This window comes from Chrysoperla carnea, chromosome 5 (genome assembly GCF_905475395.1).
Source record: "Chrysoperla carnea chromosome 5, inChrCarn1.1, whole genome shotgun sequence".
NCBI classification, from domain to species: domain Eukaryota; kingdom Metazoa; phylum Arthropoda; class Insecta; order Neuroptera; family Chrysopidae; genus Chrysoperla; species Chrysoperla carnea.
Window position 1 is genome coordinate 14,226,768 of NC_058341.1, and position 22,090 is coordinate 14,248,857.

The window sequence follows — 22,090 nt, forward strand, 5'->3', positions numbered from 1 at the left end:
ATCAGTTTCCTGATGAGACAGAACCGACATATTTAGCAATGCGACAATCTCACATCGGCTATATTTTTTTGAATTATCTGTCGATTAAAACCGGTTCTACCTGTCTTTAGTGAAATCAGTTCGAACTTGAGACAGACCCGACATCATTGGCACTCTATTGGAGGTTAAAGTCTCCCGCTTTGAACGGGGAATAGTCTTAATGACTCACTTAAACTACTTCTGGGCGTAGACCTAATAAAAAAAATTAATTTTTGATTATTTCAATCGAAAATAAAAGTGAGCAAGTACTTTTTATTACCCGTTTTGAAATAACTCTCAAATACTATGCTTGACCTTAGATTTAATCCATTCTTTACTCATTCTTCTTAAACTACTTACCTCGTTATTAAGGAAAGGAAGAATAAACGGAAAATTGTATAAAAAGGCCTTAAGAAGACTTAAACGAAAAAAAATTTGTATCGTATATTAATTATATTTAACAATTACAACCACAAAATAATTTTACCAGAAAATTTCGATGAATTATTTTGAAATAGAAAAAAAGTATTATTAAATTTTTAAAAAATAATGATAATACCTAATTAATTAATTATGTACAATGAAAGAAAAATAAGGTTTTTTTTCGAAAACTGATGAAAAAACAATTATACAACTACATTTTATTGTAGCACTGAATATAGAGTACGATTATTAATAAACATAAAGACATTAATTATTTATATTAATTAATATTTAAATGAAAAAAAAAAACTAAGATATTGAAGATTGTTTACAGTGTCTAGTCTTAATACGAAGTATATATTTTAAGAAATGAAGCCGAATAAAGGCCAAAAGGTTGCTATTCTAAAGTTTTTATTTATGCGCCTCGGTTCAAAACGTTCATATGAATGTGTAGAACAAAATCATATAGATTAGAAAGGGTACTCTTGCAGCTAGGACGCCATCATCATCAAAAACGCCACTGATTTTGAGCCGAGTTCTATAAAAAAATCATTTAGTACTTTAGAATTGTAACCTTAAATGCTTCATTTCCTACAGTAAAATGGTATTGGTCATTAACATCACATAATAAGAGACTCGAAAATAAAGGAAAATTTTGTGTATAAATATTGCCATAATTTTCGTGACACCCACTCATAATGAATTCAAAATTAAGTAACATTTATTTAATTCAAGACCTGTTTGTATAATAGTGCCCGAATGTTAGTTTCTAGTACAGGAGACGGTATAAGGTCGACTTTCACCTATTTGATAATCAGATGAGACATGTTTTTTATGAATTTTATAAAAAATATGTCTCATCTGGTTACCAGATGAGTGAAGGTCGACCTTAGACCGTCTCTTAGATTGTTAACAATGAATAAAATGTCTGAGAATGAATGTCTTTTTTCTCTATGTACCAGAGAGAATTTTTTTTCGTTTGATAAACCTTTCGAATTAAAATTTGCAGAAAGGTACTGAAACGAACAACTACCAGGTTCGAAAGAAAAATTTACGTTTTGTAAGTACCTAGAGGAACGACATTAATTTTCAGCCAGCTCTTCGCCGCTCTTTAGTGCGTGCCTATTCTTAATCGTTCTATCAGCTCTTTGGGCCTTTTTCTACCTGCGTCCTAATAAAGTAGTAAATCGGTATACAAATTTTGATCGAAGAATTCCTCATTATCAAATAAAAACAAAACATTGATTAGTTTTTTCAATTGAAAACTGATAATGTTATGAAAAATATTACAAAGTTGTTAGAAAAAATAACAAAAAGGTAAAATAGTTGATATTTTCGTTCGGTAAATATATTTTAGACACCCCAGAAATTGCGTCTTTTAGATATGATTCGACATAGTCCACTTTTGTATGTTTGTGCGTATATGTGTATTTTATTATTGTTTGTATGTGTATTGTTTCCCTAATTTTGCCGAGTCATATCTAGAACTTCATCCCCGTTGAGAATTTTCAAATAACATTTCAAAAATTAATTTAGAAGAAAGTATCTAGCAATTTTTTTATAAATTAAAGTTAGAAATTTTAAAAAATTTTCGCAAAATAAATAGCTACATAGAAATTGTTTTTTTGTACCCAAATTTCTTTTTTATAAGACGAAGTTAATCATTTACGAATATCGGAATCAGTCGCATTTTTCGTGCTGTCTGTAAATTAAGCACCAAACTTTAAACACTCTGTACAGTATATATTTATTTTTGGGGCAAAAGACCCTCGTTTTTAGAACACAGAATAGGCTTACCATTGAGGACGATGTGGCTAACACCAATGAAGTTTTCAGTCTTTCCGAAATGACTCGCTATTTTGTAAATAGTGACTATGGTTTGCCAAAATATTATCAGTTTCGTTCGTATTCAATAATAATTATGGAAAATATATGAATATTTCAAAAATTTAAAGAAAATCAAGTTACGTTTTATGGCAATGGTTATATCGAGTAAAACTTTTCGTATAAATGTGTTTGTAAATGTAATTTTTGTTAACGATCTTCAAATTTCTCAATCTACATGCAAAAAAAAAAGAATTGTTGGACGTCATTTAACTTTTAAGTAACGTCGTACGCTAATTTAAATGAACAAAAAAAAACATAAATAAAGAACAAGAAACATTCAAAAATTTGTTTTAATCACATCCTGTCAAATAATATTTCAAGTTCCGTATCCTATTCCATTTTTTCCTTCACCTGTGCCTGTCATTCTCAGCAAGTTCCGAACCATCAGCATCTAAATGTAATAATAATGTTTCTAAAAATATTCGCTATTTTGATTGAATTTACTGAAAAATTAAATTAATTATTAAAAAAATTAATCACTAAACAATTTTTATAAAAAAATGCAAATATACATGATTAGTATCAAGTTAATGAAAACATTGATAAGATCTAAATGGACTAGTGGATAAGACGCTGGACTTTGGATACAGTGCATCTCGGTTCGGCTCTAGCTAAGGATACAAATAAATTTTTTAATTATTTCGTGACGGTCAAAATGGCTTTTTTTTTTAGATAATTGTCATCAAAAGACGACAAATATATAAATAAGAGAAAAGGGTAGGTATATTTTATATTATTTTAATTCCCACCTCTAGACTCATCAAAAAATTTGCAGACCAATAATAAATTTATAATTTTGAGGTGAAACCACTTACTTACTCTATCAGTTACTTTATTCCTTGTAACTTATATTCTCCTAATACAAATATTAAAAAATTTAAGTTTTTTGGGCTATAATAGTCAATATTAGATATTAGTAGTACCTGATAGGGAAAAAGTAAGTTAGTGTTTTCACCCCGAAATTTAAAAAAAAAAAGAAAATTTTTGTCAGAAAGTTTTTGGTCTGGTCCCTCAAGGTCATACTCACCAAAATAAATTGGCAGACCAATAACCAATTTATAATTTTGGGGTGAAACCACTTACTTACTCTATCAGGTACTTAATTCCTTGTAACTTATATTCTCCTAATACAAATGGTGAAAATTTTAAGAATTTTTGTCCAATATTTTTAGGTATTGGTAAGTAGATGGGGAAAAAATTAAGTTTTTTTTCATATTTTGTAATAGGAGAACATCATATTAATTTAGCCTATTTCAAATTCTTATTTTTGATTTGATAATTATTTTATATTGAGTAGAAAATTTTACTTACCTTCTTCGGTTTACCTACCATTCTTAAACTTAATAAAGCTTCTATATTCGTTTACATACCTGTAAGTAGTAAAAAGTAAATACCTGTAAGTAATAAATTGAAATAAAACATTTTTTTCGAAAATATTAAGAAGTTTATTTTCATAATAATATCACTTACAATAATAATAATAATAATAATAATCTCACGCTAAAATTATAATACAAATCACATAAATTCGATTTTAAAGCTACAAAAATTGGTTGTTGGTTCTTGATATAAAGAGATAAGGAAGTACAATGAAATAATATATAATAGGAGAAGGAAATGGAGAGGAAGGAAATAATTAACATACGCCATTCATTTTTACTGAGCCTTTATACACTACCATACACGTTTTAGATAAGTACTTTTGTAACTAAATTCAAAATAAATATATCACTTTGAAGTAAATAACTAATATAGCAGCCATATTTTGTGAAATTTAAAAGTTAAATAAATCAAAGTTGTTTTTTTTTTTGTTATATAGAAGTCGTATTAATGGGGAATGCAAACCTTTTTTTATACTGTCTCAGTCATAGAACATTTTCGGCTGTTAACATTGCCTGAGATTGCGTAAGCATGAGCGCTCTCATTGTTTTGCTCAAACAGTGTTAGCAATTGAACATGTTGACAGGTTTATTGCTTTATTCGAATGCTACCTCGAGCTACACAGTGAAGAATTATGAAACGCTGATTTAACCATGATAATAAAATTATGAGTGTATGTTTTAGTCTCTTTGAATTTATACTTTGGCGTTATTCGATTCTACATTGTGTAGCTCGTGGTAGCAGCCGAACATCGTACACTTCGGGCATCTTTTTAAAGGACCATCGATCCGACAAAAAGATACATTATTAAAAACCAAGACTGTATTTTTAACTATCTTTATTTAACACATTTAGTCTTGTGAGTTTTGTATCTTTGTCTTACACATTAGTTTTAATCTTGCAAGCAAGGTTTGGTCTTGCTAATCTGTAAGAGCAAGACGGAGATAGTCAACTAGGAAAGAAACTAATGTGTAAAAGCAAACTCAAAATACAAATCTAAAAGTATGAGAGATAAAGATAGTCAAATTAATCTTATTTTAATTTTGGTATTCATTACTACGTGACCGAGTTGATAGTATATGTTTAAGGGGTCAACATTTAACACACGACCTCTATATACATGAAGAATGAGCACATGACGCCACTAGGTAAACATAAAATTAAGCTCAGCCTAAAGAGCTAAATTTATAGATACATAATTGAAAAAATTGATATACATATTAACCCTTCGCTCAGCCAAGAACACAAACTCCTATGTCGAGCTATAAGCGCCCATGGCTGAATTTACGGCTCCTATCTGGACGAGGTCTAGTCATCGGTCGTTGCGTACTTTGTACTGAGCATCGGGCTGTCTAAGTGATTGAAAACAAAAGACAAACAATTGAAAACCAAAGATAGTCTGATACGCAGTACAAAATACGCAAGGAGCGAGTACTAGAGTTCAAAACAAACATTTAAATTATTAATTTCGAAATTAAATATTTCATTTTAACGTCTGGTAGTTGATTTCGAGTCCATCTATGTTTTATATCTATCTATGATTTATAAATTATTCTATTTTTATTAATTATTGGAATTTCACGCGATGGGCGAAGGGTTTAATATGTTAAGAAATTTCATTCGAACAGCTTTAGGCTAAACCTTCTTTTCCTACCCCCGTCACATGCTCGAACAACACGAATAATATAAATTATTTAAACACAGATGTAGCATGTGTTACGATTAAATATACACAGCCATGTTTTAAAATATCTTTTTTTTTTATTTCTCTTAAAAAATATATGTATATTTTTAAAAATATTGGAGTATTTTGTGTGTGAAGTCACCCTAAAGTCATAAAGTTCTCAAAAAAAAAAAAAAAAAAATTAATTATTTTTTGTGTTCAATACTTTGAGCATTCAAAATTTGTCTGAACGGTCGATCACTATAAATATTTTTTACCTAAATCTAAAGTAAGCAAAAAATGTTTCTATTGCAAACATTTCCGTTGCTTCATTTTTATTTGGTCAATATAAGCGTTTTTCACACTAAATAAAATATATTCGGCTTTCAAATTTTTAGGCGAAAGCTGGAAGAAAACGTTTTTTTCTATCTATTTATATTTCCAATTAATTTTTTATTGAAATCAAAGGTTTTTAGCAGTCAAACAAACTACCTTTGGTGCTTCCTAGGGCTTTTTTTTCATAACAAAAATCAAATTTAAGGTGCCTTACGCGTGGAATATTAAGCCTTAATTCTTAGATCTCGCATTATTTTTCAATATTGCGGACTAGTATACGAAAAAACAATTTTCAAATATTATATTTTTAACGACACGAATTTGTACTTCAAATATGTTCGTTATTTAGAATTTATCAAAAAAATATTTTCTAGTGCGCAAAAAAATTGTTTTTTAAATTTAATACTCGTGAATTTTTGAGCGAAATAACTTCTCATAGATCCCCAACAAACAGGATTGGGATGAGAACTTGGTTAAGTCAAATGCCGTGATATTCTGTACCAAAGGAGATGAACTTTCTTGAACTAGCCTTTCTCAAAAAACATCCTAGTCACTTAACGTCAAAACACTCCAGCTGTTCGTTGGCCGAAGATGGGCCAGTTTTTTTTACGATATCACAAAGGCTCCTTTGTGATCTCGTAAGTGTGTTTCACTCTAACCTAACCTGACTTCTCAAAATCCTAGGGATGCTCTAGTTTAAAATATATCCCACTTCTGATATTAATAAAAATTTGCGCGTATTTCGTTTGTTTGTTTGTTTCAAATTTCAATGAATCTAGGGTAACCTTAACCTATATAAAATAGTCTTAGTCTATGGCTTAACACATTTAACTCCAGTTTTAATAGTCTTTAATTGTTTAGTACCATTAAACGTACAATGTACATCCGAATCAAATAACGGTATTTCCGTCATTCCAATATGCTGTTCATCACTACTATTTGTAGGGGAGACTGGTGTACTAATACCACTATCTGATAGCATATCAGAATTTAAATTTGACTTTCCACCACTTTTTTGTAAATTATCACTTTGAAAATTATCTTTAACGTTTAACGGTAACGATACACATTTTTCAATTGGAATATTAACGTTATTTACGTTGTTTTTATTTGAATCCGTTATTTGTTGAGCCACTTGTTGTTGTCGTTTAGTATCGGTTAATTTTTCGATTAAACTATTTACATCCTTAAAACCTTGTTTTAATGCTAATGAATTTAATCGTTGCTGCTGAATATGGTTGTGGGAATTCGCAAAGAAACTTGATGATTTTGTTACACTCAATGCTGGTTGACTTACGGCCGTTTTTAACGGATATTTCGGTGTAGGTTTCACGGTTGTGGTTTGTGGTGGCGGTTCGTATGAAGTATTATCGTCGATTACACGAAGTGGGAATCCTCGATGACCTTTTGTTTCCATTTTATTCAAATTTTCGTTGACTGCATTCAATATCGAATTACGCCGACTTGTGTTACTACTTCCAGTAGTACTATTGTTAGCAGTATTATTACCACTATTGTTGTTATTTTGCGCAGCTGCGGCAACTGCTTTTCCAGCAACTGTATTCCCAATATTCACACTCTGTGAACGTGGCATTGGTTCCGGTCCATTGGTATTTATATTATTATTATTTTTGTTGAAATTTAAACCTAAACGACTCATACTCAAAGATTTGACCATATATTTTTGTGGCTCCAATTTTTTCATGTTTCCGATGTTATTATTAACATTACGTCGTTCAGATAAGGAAATTTGTTGTACAATGCGTCGAACATCACCAGGTATTTCGATATCAACTTTCTTTTCAATAACGGTATTAACAAAATTTCCTAAAGTGTTGACAGTCACTTCAAGGCTACGAATTTGTGATTCTAGGCGATTTATTGTGGCTTGGTGTGCGGCACGCGTTTGTTCCATTCGTTGGGTATTTGATACTGCAATCTAAATATAAAAAAATCGTCATTAATATTTTCGTTTATTAACTTAAATGTTTTATCTAGTTTACCTCTAATTGCTCCATAAACCGTTGATTTTGCTCCAATAATTGTTTATTTTGTTGTTCTAATTTTGCTAAGGAATCCAATTGTGGTCGAACTGAGGCCATTTCTTCTTGTAATACATGATATTCCACTCTATATTCGTTCAATAGTGATGAAATATCCGTCATAAACACCTGGAAATAAAAAAACGCAATGAAATGACATCACAATTAAATGTTCATACACGAACATACATATATTCGATCTCTTCTGGGTATCAAGAGAATCATTTGGAAGCCTTAATTTAATAACAGTTTCTAATTTGATGGAATTCTACCAATTTTTCAAACTCATTGAATAGCTCTATAAATTTAAGGTCCTGTGGAATAACACAAGTGGCAGATTGTTTCTGATAAGAGAAACTAGAAGAAAAAGTGTCAAAAGTAGTATCTTTAACGATCTAATACACTCTTTTCTGGAACAATCATCCTGGAAAAGACTGTCGAAACTCTGAAAAAAAAATAAACAAAATTTTGTACTTACACTTCGCATAACATCGTCCATCGTTTTTTGATCAATAACGGGTAAAGTATTCTTTAGATAATCCATAATTTCTTCGAAACAATCACAATTCAATAAATTTTCCTTGTGGATATTTAACAATGCAACAATTACTCGGAATACTACGTCAGGATTTTCCAAGAAAATCATATCTGTAATAAAAATCAAGGTTAAACATGCAATCGTTTTTTTTTTTTAAATGTTATATAAAATATACTTACCAAACACTCGAGCAACAAATCCTAATGGGAACTGGGATGCAAATATTGTTAAAATCCATGGAGCTGCATATAAAGCCGGAGTCACATCATGCTGATTGAAATGTTCATATAAATCAGAGAGTTGATCGTGTAATAAACGTGATAATTGATATAAATTCACTTGTAACGCTTCCATATCCGGTAAGTATAACTTCCGCATTCCTCGTCGAAACATTAAATGACGTAGCAAGAAGAATGCTTCAGCTTCGGGCATCTGAAAATTCAAAGATAAAGGAAATTTCGTTAGTTCGTTAGGTTATTCGATTTATATTTTTTAAGCGAAATTTCTTTGGCGTTTTATTATTTAATTCAGTCAAGAGGTAGTTTCAGATAGGATGTTAACATTTTTTCAAGTTTTTCTCACTTTTCCTATGAGTCCGGGGGGGGGGGGGGTGGAAGGGCTGAGAATTTTGTTTTTTAACTTCTAAAGAAAAAAATTTTCACTCACATGTAACAAAAGAATTCCAGCAACAAAACTGAGTCCTTGACAATAACCAACTTCTGGATCCAACAAAGAATACGCTTTTAAAATATTAAACAAGGATAATTGTCCTGGGCCCAAGGGTGAACTATAGTATGGATGATTTGGAAATGTTCGTCCTAAATCAATTAAAATTGCATGTTGATGCGATGTCAATTGTTTTAATAAATCTTCATACGGTGTATTATAGTTTGGAAACTGTTTCGTATCAAAAGGTGGTTGTTTAATACAAAATTGATTCGCCAAAAAATGCCAAACATCTCCACGTTTACTCCGTGGAACACCTTGTTTAATTGCTTGTAACAACATATTTTTATCGAATTTATTCGCGATACGTGCATCCTTTTTCGCAATATGATCCCATACTTGAACAACATCACGTTGACATGGACTAATTTCATCATACTCCAATTTAATCCGTTTAACAGCTGATTCCTCTTGGCGAGCTGTTAAGCGTTCATTTTCTTTTTCCATACGCTTTAAAAGTAAAGCTTGCTTGATTGCTTTTTTCCATAGATCACGTAATTCGTCACGGGTGCGTTTCTTTGGTGCTTCTGTTTCGGTATTTTCATTTTTATTTGGTGATACCACTTTATTTAACATTTCTTGTCGCCATGATGTGATTTGTGGCGATTTGTTATCCATTGTAGCATCTTTTGCGGGGGATTTTGGACTGCTTCCAACTTTAAAGAATCTGTAAGAGAAATTTTATATTGTAGAAATTAATGATTGGCTGAATTTTATGGTCGACTTTAAAGCTAACTTAATTCGATTTAACTTACATATCCATCATTGGTGACTTTAATTGTTTTTCTCCGGTAATATCACCAGCTATACTGCCCGTAGGTGATCTATCATCACCATTCATTGAGCTCATTGTCGAGGTGCGTGACCGTGTTGGAGAATTTGCTGATTCACCTGCATCGCTATTTGGTACGTCCAATGTTTGTATTGCTGGAGATGTTTCCTGTTAAAAAACATTATCGTATAAATTAAAAGGATTTTGAAAAAGAAATTTATGAACTTACTCGACTAATATTAGCATGCATTTCACGTAATTGTGGTCCAAAATCATCCCGAGATCCTTTGCGTTTCAATAAATGATCAAATGAATTTGTTAAGGAACGTTTAGCTTTCATAAATATTGTACTTCCGCCTAAGTATTGATTCAGAAATTCCGATCTAGAAAAAATAATAAAGATTAGAGAATATTTAGAGTTTTTGTAATTTACAAAAGCAGACAACTCGAAAAATGTGATTTATCGAGAACGATGTTGCAAACATAAGATGTTGACCTTAAGACAACATCCTATTTTTAATCTAAAAATTCGTTCTATTCCTTTTTGCATGGGATAGACTGAGACGGATAATGAGAACTTACCGATTTTCAGCTGTATCATGTATATGTCGAGTTTGTTTTGCTTCACAATGGGCTCTCAACAACATCATTAAAAATTCATTTTGTTCTCGTGTAGAATCAGCCTCAGCACCCCGAAATTTCGCTAAAATTGTACTTTGTTCATCATCTTCTAGAAAAGATACTCTTTTAAAAATAATCGCTTGTGTTTTACGATCATTTTGATTTTCAATTTCCGCACACAATTTATGATACCAAACCATTGGACAGTGTTCACAACTGACTATAGCCGGTCGAGGCCGTTTATAATTTTCAGTTGTGCTTGTAAATGATTGTTTTATAGCTTGTACGACATCAACAGCTACGGAATCTGATTCACATTTGAATATGTAACCCATAAAAGTTTCAACATTTGGTTCTCGGCATATAAAACCAAAATGAGCAGTGTTTTGTAAGCCTTGAATACATGTAGCAACGTCTTTTAATTGTTTATGTAGTAAAATTTGTTTTCGATCAGGACTGATAAGTCGTAAATCAAATCGTCCCACTTGGAACACCATGGTTCGATTATGGTCATTTTTATCCGCTTTTTTAATAAAAACTTCTGTATTGGAATTGTTGTCATTTTCATCAGTTTTTGCTCTGAAAATTTTCAAAAAAAACATGAAATTAATTTACGATTAATTTTAATGAATTGAAACTTCTTTCTTTAGGCGAATATTTTAATACAAGCAAGAACTAAATTTGTTTACATGAAATTATGAATACCAAAAAAACATGGATCATATGTAGATTTGATAACGTCGAAATATCGATAGAACAATCCAAAAAGCATAAAAATATTACAATTTACTGAGGGGAGAATTTACGCTTTACTATCCTGAGCGCTCGGAGTAATTCTCTTAGTGTGATAAAACACAGATTGGTCGATTTTTCAAATTTGTAATTTTAGATTTTAATTTAAAAAAAAATATTACTTACGTATTGTCTTCATCGACAGTTGGTAAAGTTTCCATAGAACCAAATCGATGTGCTGACATTGTCATCGACATATTTAATCTTAAATTATTATTCTTATTATCCAAATTACTAACACTTAACGATGGCACATTCTCGAATGACTTTGAATAAATATTATTACGATTCAATGAATCTTGAAACTCAGGATTATTATTTATATTAAAAGTCTTGTTATTATTAATATTTATTGCACTCTCAGATATTGTACGCTGAACACGATGTCGATCTTCTAATTCTTTATCCAACTCAATTGTACCACGTCCTTCAGCTGCCATTGGTATATCTGAATCACTTACAATACTATCTGAACGCTCTGTACGTATTATTGGTATGTCATTATCATTTAATTTGGTTTGATTGGAGTTTACACTAGGAGGTAGTATTACACTAGGTTCAGTTGGGGATGATAATAATTCGGCATCTGATATGTATAAGCTATTTGCATCCGTTTTTAACTTGTTAATATTATTGTTATTATTATTATTAATAGTATTATTAATATTGACTAATTGATTGGCGTTCGTGGTAGTGGATTGTTTTGTGGCCGCTGGTTGTTGTTGATTCATTAAATTTTTTGTTGAACAACTGTCTGTTGAACCCGTATCACTCGTTACTGAATCCTGAAAATAAAAATATAATTTGATTATCAAATTGGGGCAGAAAAGTCTTATGATTGTGCTATGGAGAATAGACCAAAGGAGAAATCGATCTGAGAAACTATTCATCCAATCATGAAATGGACCCGATTTTTGTATTTTTTGGGGTCAAAATTACTTTATTTACTGAGTTTTATCGAAATTGGTGATAAGAAAAATCACAAACAACTTTTTGTCTCAGAATTTTATAAAATCTGTACATAGAGTAATTTTGACCCAGAAAATAAAAAATCAGGTTCATTGGACGATTGAAATAAACTGAATTTTGTGTCTTTTTGTTTTATTCTAGACGAAGTTTGGAATCAAAAAAATGGTACATAAAAGTAACTGACCTGTGATTCACGCCGTTTATCACCAGAATATTGTTCATTTTTACGATTATTCTCTTTTTCCAATTTTTCCTTAGCTTTTGCATCTTCATGAGCTTGAAATTTCAGTAAGGCATCATCAATAAACGAATCTGGAACCTTTTTATGTGAAACTTTAATTTTTCCAATGTATAACACTTCGAAAAAATGACTGGAACTTGGTGATATATCAGCACATAATGAAGTTAAATTTGCCGCACTACTTTGTGACCTAGGTGGCATGCGACGTCTAGGTGTTGTTGGAGAAGCTGTCACTGCGGGAGTGGTTCCAATGGCACCATAGCCACCAGCTGCCTGGTGGCCAGCTAAACCTCCTTGTTCACGCATTTGTTTAAATAACTCTGTCACCTGAAAAGAAAAAATAAAGCGAACTTAATATTATAATTCTCAAATAGCTATATTTAATTGCGTCAATTTTTTTTTTGGTAAGCTGACTCATGATTAGGTTTTGGTTTCCGTTTCTATACGACCTAGAAATAGAACCGGCTCGTAGTACAGAAGGTAGATTCTATATACGGAAAGACACATTGCCGTGTAGCAGTTTCAACCTTTACTGGATCATTTTATCAAATTTTTATATCTTGGGAAGTGGAAGCTATTTCCTCTCGATCCTCTGATCGAATTGTCTTTAAACAAAACTTTAAATGATGATGAAATGAACTACTACTAAGAAATTATAAAGGCTACACATCAATATACATGAAGCGAATTATACACTAAATTTACGAGGATGTTATAATTATTGCCTATACTGTTTGAGAAATGATAGATACGCATTTTCGCAATTAATCTCTTCGTGTGAAATAAAAATTTCGCCCAAACTTAATTTTAATTATTACAAAAATGTTACAAAACCATATCTCGACATCTTCAGTAAATTTTACACGAAAAAGGTTACGATTTTATTTAAATGTTTGAAGTAGCAAGAATTAGAAACCTTAGGAAAGTAAAATATGATTGAACAATTTGGCGAAAATACAAAAATGAAGACGTTATTTTTATACGGACATTTTTAAATTTCCTTAAATATGATAGATGAGAATCGAAGTTTATTTAGACTGAACATTTCTTGAAGGATTCCAGAAGTGGCTAAAATTTGAATGATTAAAAAATCTATTTTCATAGATTTCAAATTACCTTTTTGTTTTTCTATTAAATAATACATGCGGCCAAAGAAAATTGGCAAAAATATTGCAAATTAATAAAGACGGAAGATAAAAAAAACAAAGAACAAGACATATGCTAAAAAACATCTGATATTTGTAAAGTTTTGTTTATCAACATAAATTTTTCATTCTCTTCGAATCAAAAATAGTTTTTAGATGAAAATATCTTGAATAAATAATTCACGTAGCCTTGTCCTTGAATTCTGTCATTAAATTATTAGCAAAGTGTGAAATTTTATTTGAGTTTAGGTACATTAAAATAAAAAATTATTTTATTGCTGATAATTAATTTTTCGTTTAAAATTATTATGTTTTAATTAACTGCCTTCTAAAAATTATAAAATTATGCACAAACACGAATTCAATTCAATGCACATGCAATGCAATATAGCATTTGCAATAATTTTGCTTCTGCAAAGACTGCCAGTTTGGTATCAGAGCTATTATAGTATGAAAACTAAACATCTAAAGAACCAGATCTATCATACTATAATCTGAAATATACGATTAACGTCATTAGAACTGCCTAATTTTTACGATAAAACCTTTTTAAGGGAGTTTTTTTTTAAATTTTCATCATAATGGGCGTGACAAAGAGACGAAAGGGCGGGACAGTAACTCTCCCGTAAACTTGGATTCACCGTTGATTCCTTTTACTAAGTTTGTGTTTTTGTAAAATACTGTTGAATTTATAAAATATTTGGGCCAAAAATTTCTGATTTGCCTCCCTGTAAACCAAAATTTCCTGTTTTCCCTCTCTAGAGCCAATTCTGGATACGTCCATGTTCAACGTTCTAAATGCAAAAATGCACGTGCATCGAAGTCACATTAGTTAAGAGAAAGTTTGAACAAAAGCTAATAAGAGAAATTTTTAAATATCAATAAATTAAATCCCAGTTCCTGTTGGGCCCTAAAGCGCGAATGTTTATTTTTCAAGCTTTTATTAAAGGCGATTATGTATGTTGGACCTTAAAATTAGAAAGTTCATTTTTTCAAGCTTTGATTAAACGTAATCGTACGAATTAGAATGTAAAACTTTTAAATTTTAATCTGTAAATTCAGATTTGTATCTAAACATAGCCTTAATATCCAATCAACCTTAAAGACTAAAAACAATAATCAAGAATTAGATAAAAAAGAAGGATATAAATTAGATAAGAAAGAATTTTGACTTCATTATTGACTCACGGTCTAATAGTCACTTCAGAATAGTGATGGGACGAATTTTGTAAATAGTAATTTCGCAAATGCGAATGTTTATCTCCAATATTTACGAATACGGGTAACTTTCAAATGAAGTTCTTCATTAGCATAAAACAGTCCGTTGTATATGTCCATTAAAAACAAACCGAATAAGTCCGCTAAATCAAAGTTCAGTTTTTTTTTATTTGAAGTTAGTTTGTTATAATTAATTAACAGTCAACTTTGCGATTCAAAAGTGATATAAAAATATGAGAAAATACCATGTTAGTGAAATTTAGGCTTATTTTGCAATTTATGGTACAAAATGATGATGATTTTTTGACAAACACATTCGTATAGATTTTTCCGAATGCGAATATTCGTCACATCACTACTTTAGAAATAAAAAACATTTTGCACTTTAAATCGTACATACAAACATACAATAATTACAAGAATTGATCTTCAAATAATTAGCTGTTTGCAAATAAAAAACTTGTTTACCTTTTTTTTACAATTTATGTAAAACAATTTATCATTAATTATGTACTTCCTTATTTCCGATATGTAAAAACTAACCTACTTCATAATTTACCTTTTATAAAATGAAAAGTCGTACGATTCATATGTTTATTAAAAATATTGTAAGTTGTTTTATTTTTTTGTGTAACTTATAATTAAATTATAATAATTTTTGTGTTAATTTTATTCCTTCCGGTTGATAAGCGAGATTTTATAAGTAAAAACCTCCTACGTATTGATAATCTTCTTTTTTTTTTAAATCGTAATCAAGATGATTGAGAATGGACATTGTTTTTGGTTGATGTACCTCTGATTTTGGAAATGACCTTGATTTGACATTTTAATCTTTGTATTGTTTTAAAATTTCTTATAAAATAATTCCAACTTTTAGAAAATTAAGGTTTTAATCGCAACTAAGTGTCAAGGTATTATAATTTTAGTCCCAAGTTTGTTACTCTTAGAAATATTGATGCTACAAACAAAATTTTGCTATAGGTGTTCATAAAATCACTTAAATAGTCCATTTCTGGCTGTACGTCTGTCCGTCCTGTCGTCTGCCCCCAGTGCTCGCGATAACTCAAAAACGAAAAAAGATATCGAGCTGAAATTTTTATAGCGTGTTCAGGACGTAAAAAGTGAAACATTCTCGAAAAACAAAAAAAAATCATAGTAAACACTTTCGAAAATTTTCAAAAACCAAGTAAATGGCGACCGAAACGGCACCATAATTGTGTTTGGTTTTTTAAACTCTTCTAATTTATAAAAAATAACACAAGCGATAATATTCAACACTTTCTATGCAGGGTATTTCAGCAATTAACTCAGTCAATTGTTTTTTTTTTTCACTTGTTTAATTTGAGTTGAAAACGATTTTTACATGGATGGTTCAAGAGATGTAGGTACCAGAAATATATTCCCGAGATGATTGTCTCGACATTTTAAGACGCGCCGAAGATTTGGTCTTATCTACCGTTTTGAAATAAGATTCACACGTGTAATAAGGGAAGAGAAATAAGTCTCCAAAATTGACATAATTCCGGAGAAGCTTTATCAATATGGCTGCATCTCGAAACATGGGTAGATACACAAAGTTTCGTCCACTTATTTTTAATCAAAGTGGAAATGTACGCCCCCAAAGTTTGGCCCAAAATGATATATTTTATAAAAGTAGATCGGCGAAATTTGGTGTAAAGTGGCAGATAGGCATATCTCACTGCCTATGTTTTGTGACAAGATCATATCGAAAAATGTCTCAATTAGATTTTGGGGGTTTATATCTCTACCCTGATTGGGGATACGAGATCGAGTCTTGGTACAAAACAGCAGATAGGACATTCTTTTTAACTGTCATTAAAATCCCGTACATCCCCTGGATCACAAAACAATTTTTGTTCCCAAAAAAAATTTATATGGGTGCGATAATTGATAAAATACGAATGGAAACTTTTTTATGACATGATTGATAGGATTTTTCAAAACAAATTCTTCAAAAATACATTGAACATGATGTCCTTGCTTTGAGTGTACAATTTAACGTTACGAAATATATATTTTTTCAACAGATTCAACTAAATATTTTATGTACACTTGGACTTTCTGTACACAAGTGTACACTGTATGTACACACATAAAAACATTTTAATATATTTCTACAAGGTTAGTAAACAAATAAAAATTGTTATGGGCAAATACTTTTTAAACAAATACAATAGAGAAGAAAGAATATGATAATGATGTACTAAATATTTAATATTTTAAATTATAATGGAGAATTATTTTATTAATTCTATTAATTTATAAAGAATTTCTCATAATTATTCATTGAAATATTTTTATGACAAGTGTTAAGATTATTTATTTAATTTGGTTAGATTTTAGCATATATATTAAATTGTTTGCAAATTGACATTGGCTAATTGACATTCGCCAACTAAATGTCAATGGTAAGCTGCCTTGACCTGATCTTCCCTGGGTACGCACATGAATAGATGCGCGTAATGGAGAACTTCCAATTATTTGGAGTTACGTTTTTGATGCAGAACCTTTCACTTTTTAATAATGCCTGTATAAAACTTGTATATATATGATTTTGAATAAAATTCAAAAAACCGGAAGATGTACGATGTACGTTGGCTGAGTAGCTATGTAATCATCACAGTAGCTATGAAGCGGACACAGCACTGTCTGATGTGTCCGTCAGGTTATTGTCAGTTTCAAACAATATATGCTTTGTCGACAGCACACAAGTAGAGTTATATCAAACCAAAGAGCTTTTTGGGCCAAGACATTCATATTCCAAGAAAAATTGACACTTCTGGATTTAAAATCCTATATCTTCTGAAACTTTCTTTTAAGTTCTTATATATTGCTTTCAAAATCTCATCATAAAGTTTTCCTTTAATACTTTTGATAAGTATATTATTAAAAATGGACAAAATTTAGCCATGATAAAATTTTGTACTCGATCAAAAATCAAAAATAAAGTATATGGTTTTAAAAGTTCAAGAACTTCTATGCAGAAACTTATTGAATTTTTTAATATTAATTATTAGGTATTAATTTTTTATATAATTGATATAAAAATAATATGCTTCCCACTCTTCAAAAAAAACGTGAACTAATAATTCTTTCAAGGTGAAAGGTAAGTTAAAAAATAATGTATTACTGTGTGTCGCAAAATTATGGTTCATGGAAGAAATCATAGTTCTGGGAATAGCCTGCAAATATCGTAACGACATTTGCTTGTTAGACTACATTTTTCGATTCAAGAGATCTTAACATAGTTGAAATTCATGAGGGTCCCTAGCCGGAGGCATTTTCTGATTAGAAAATAGAGGACAGTGTACCGAAGCAGACGAGTATTCACTATTGTATTAATTATATTATGCTTAAAGAATTTTAGTTGTAGTAATATTAAACTATCGAAATAGTGTTATTAGAATTGAAATATTTCAGTTGGCAACAGTATTATGACCCAAAATTTTGAAACACTTTGTATATTTATTAGTATCAAATATAAATTGACATAAATAAAAATTATTTCTGTTGACATTCTTTTAATAATAATAATTATAATACTAATACAAAAAAAGGTATCGTAAATGGGTCCCTATCACCAAGACCAAGGGGTCCTTATAGGCCCTCCTAGAGAAAAACCTATCACCCGAAGGCGAGACATTTTCGGGTAAGATATGCTAGTATAACCAAATGAAGCTATAGGATTCTTTCGAGGCTAGAGACCGAACATAAAGCTCACAGCTTCCCCGTTTTATTTATATAATTTCTACCCCCCCCCCCAAACCATTGGCTAGCGACGCACTTAACTTGCACAAAATGGATTTCATTTACGATTCAAGTTAAAAATTTTATCGACTTTTATCTTGAAAACCATAAATCATGTACTGCTTACTAGGCATCCCGAAAATTGCAGTTTTTAAAGTGCCGAAAGACAGCTATTTTAAAATCTACCAAAGTTATTGCATTTCAAAAATGCTCGCTTTCTTTATAATCTTAAGCTTACGATAAAATTTAAACTTTTCTGGGATCGATCCGTGAAAGAAAAGCGACTTCCAGATAAAACTAAAAAATTCATTTCCTTAAAATACTAAAAGAAATATTTTCTCTCAGGTTTTCATGACTTTATTTTTGGACAATTACAAACTTTCATTCACCAACAGCGTGATAATTATTATATACACATTTTCTATATTTGGATTGAACCTTGTACCCAAAATAACGACACTCACAACAGAATTTTCTAACTTACATGTTTTTGTGTAAAATATGATGCATCACTTTTCGATGACACCAAAGGACTTGAACATTCCACAGGAATTACAAACATTTTTGCTATCCTTAAAACTCAAAAACCTCACAAAACAAAAACTAATTTTCCTCTTTAAATTCCAAAAAACACCACAAATTAAGTTTGTAAAAATACATTGTGTCAAAAAATAAATGAGATAAGAATCAATAAATAGAATTTTCTCTAAACGAACACTCTTTAGTAGACTGATAGGTTTTCTAAAAATAAGTTTTCGATTCACGCAATGCTTGTATGTTTTCAGTTTGAAAATGAAAAAAGAAATTATAAATGAAAAATGTTTGAAAAGAGAAATAATAAATTTGTGGAAGTCTTATCCCCTACTCCTTTCCAATAATTTTATAAATATTTCTCTTGAACATGTGTTTTAAGAGTTGCGTTTGTATGTATTTGTGTTAAATAAAAAGAATTGCATTTTTAAAATTAATCATTGGTTTCAAACATTAGATTCATTTCTAAGTAGTTTTAATTTATATTTATAAATTCAATGACACTTTTAAAAACTTGAATTGGTTGTTCACCTTTAAAATTATGGAAAAAATAGAAACAAATAAACAAGTTGTGGTGAATTGGATCTTTATATATCACATCAATTACTTCCTGATACTAAAAAATTTCAAATTTTGTCTTCGAATACAAAAATCATAAATAATCGAGATAGGGTTGGTCAAAAAGAATATTTTTACTGAAATCTAATAATCCAAAATTTTCGATTTCGCTATGTGAAGGGTGTTTTTTATGTCGGTTTTCCACTAAACGGACAAACAAAATCAATAGACAAACTTTTTGAAGGCTGGCAACTTGTCTACGCCGATAAACCACAGACGTTTGAATACTTGGAATAAAACATTCGGTAAAATGCGATCACAATAGCTAAGAAAAGTGTGTGAAAATTGGACATTCAAATTGCGCCATGTACGATTCAGCCACATGACCGCAATCATATTCAAATAACATAAAAATTATATTTCCAATACAGCCAGTTTCATTGGTATTAAAAACACCTGATACAAGAAAAACTTGAACAATCTAGAGTTTATGGCTTTTGAGCTGTAAGAGATACCGAAAATTTTCGATAATGAATACAAAAAAAGAGTTACACAACTGTCGTTGATCTTTTATTATAACTTTTAAGGAACTTCAAAACGTAAACACACGAATCTACTTTCGCTTTTCAGGATGAAAATATAACTTTCTATCAGAAAGTTTATAATAACTATCTGAATTCCCCACGCACTTCACTCATTTTTCCTTTCTTGTCACTTGTGAGAACTGTTACATGCATTTTAAGGACGAGAATACATTTGCTGCTCAGTAATACTTCACTTTTGCAAATGTAGGTACACAAAAACGGTAGTACTAGCGAAAACGACTATTTTTTGTGGCTAAAAAGCATGCAATGTAATTTTAATATGAATCCGGCACTTTAATAGAACGATATGTCCAATAATCCGACAACCTCCGGCAATCAAATATTATAAAAAAGTTACAAAAAAAGATTATTTTCGTATGTCAGATATGATATTTATTATTAGCGCGTATTCTGTGTTAATTAAAGTAATCGATCTCAGATTCAAGGCGTACTTCATCCTTACCTGAATTCCATAAGGAAAGAAATATCCGAAACTTGGCCATCTTAAAATTAACACTAGAAAATTTTGACATTTTTGGTATCAACACCAAAGTACACATTATACATTAAACTTTTTTAAAACTATCTTCACAAATATATTATACATAAATATTAAAACAGTTTTCTGAAGTGAATTAAAATATATTTATTTTATAAAATTTCTGATTTAATACGACTAATTTTCCTTAAACCTCTTTCTTTGAAAGCTAAAATAAAATAAGTTTTCCGCGAATTGTTCTTTTTACAAGTTCACTGTATTTTGTAAAATGTAATTTATAGATTTTTAATCTTATATTTCGTTTATTTAATCAGCAAATTGTGTGAATCACGCTAAAAAGTAATTTATTATAATTTTTTTTAAGTATATAAATGATATGAAAGTAGTGTGAGGTTTTCTTATTATAATCACAATTACTAAACACATAAGTAATTACGTACCTATTTTAAATATTAAAAAATAATTAATAATAAATCGATAATTATATTATTTAAATAAATAATTTTGATGTATATTTAGAATTGGTTCTTTAAATAATAATTATTTTTTTTAATAAAATTTATTTTTTCAAAATATATCTATTTAAAAACGAAAGCCATTGCGTTTCTGACGCCAGAAATCAATATTTTTGTACAAACTTGTCGGATTCAAAGTAAAATTTTACTAATATTATCCGTGCAATTTCAAAAAGTGTATTTCCTTTCGCAAAACTCTTCTTTGCTGCATTTCAGTTTGACGGAAATTTTCAAATTGATTTTTACAGGAGTCAGTGGCAAGAATTTTCAGTTCTTAAATATCGTATGATTAGTTTTGGACTCTCTTTTCCGGAATGAAAACAATTGACTTTCTATCACGAAATAATTTCATGAAATTAATAAAAATGATAGAATGTACCCGACTACTGCCCGACTCGCAACCAGCGCACGATCGGTGAATGAAAAGAAGGCCCGATGACGTGATATATGAAAGATGGCAGATTGAAGCCGATTCTATTGCCCTGACTAGCGAAAACCCTGCATAGTAAGCCCGAGTATCTTAGCCCGACAACCGAATGCAGCCGAACAACCACCAGGTCGGGTCTTAGAAATTTTCTCGATTGGGCATTTAACCTATCACCCTTCCAAAACGCATTACATTCTGGCCGGGCTAACAGCCGGGTCGTTTTCTCGGGCCCTAATATCAAACCATTTTTTTTTACTGTGTAGGTTTCTGCAATTGTTTCCGATGACATTGCGGTTAAACAGGAAGGGGTAAATTTGGTTAAAATTTTGAAATTTTTAATGAATTACAGATTTAAAAATGGTCTGATACAAACGGGAATGAAAACCTTTGTGAGCCTGGGAAAAGACCGATGTTTTACAGACAACTAAACATATATA

At 30.4% G+C, this 22,090-nt stretch overlaps 1 protein-coding gene across 3 annotated transcripts in view; it reads right to left on the reverse strand.

Moving 5' to 3' along the window:
* Positions 1–4,303: 4,303 nt before the first annotated feature.
* Positions 4,304–22,090, reverse strand: part of LOC123301524 (TBC1 domain family member 1) — a 41,292-nt gene continuing 23,505 nt past the window's right edge. For 2 of the 3 annotated variants that reach the window (XM_044884290.1, XM_044884292.1), the window contains 10 exons: positions 12,352–12,735; positions 11,325–11,983; positions 10,368–10,985; positions 10,015–10,168; positions 9,769–9,953; positions 8,954–9,680; positions 8,467–8,719; positions 8,228–8,397; positions 7,711–7,878; positions 4,304–7,646 (listed from right to left, as the gene is read on the reverse strand). In XM_044884290.1, the coding sequence (XP_044740225.1) occupies positions 6,519–7,646; positions 7,711–7,878; positions 8,228–8,397; positions 8,467–8,719; positions 8,954–9,680; positions 9,769–9,953; positions 10,015–10,168; positions 10,368–10,985; positions 11,325–11,983; positions 12,352–12,735 (4,446 nt within the window). In that variant the 3' untranslated portion in view covers positions 4,304–6,518. Of the gene's footprint in view, positions 7,647–7,710; positions 7,879–8,227; positions 8,398–8,466; positions 8,720–8,953; positions 9,681–9,768; positions 9,954–10,014; positions 10,169–10,367; positions 10,986–11,324; positions 11,984–12,351; positions 12,736–19,023; positions 19,123–22,090 lie in introns of those variants that run through there. The other variant, XM_044884291.1, reaches the window with a different exon arrangement.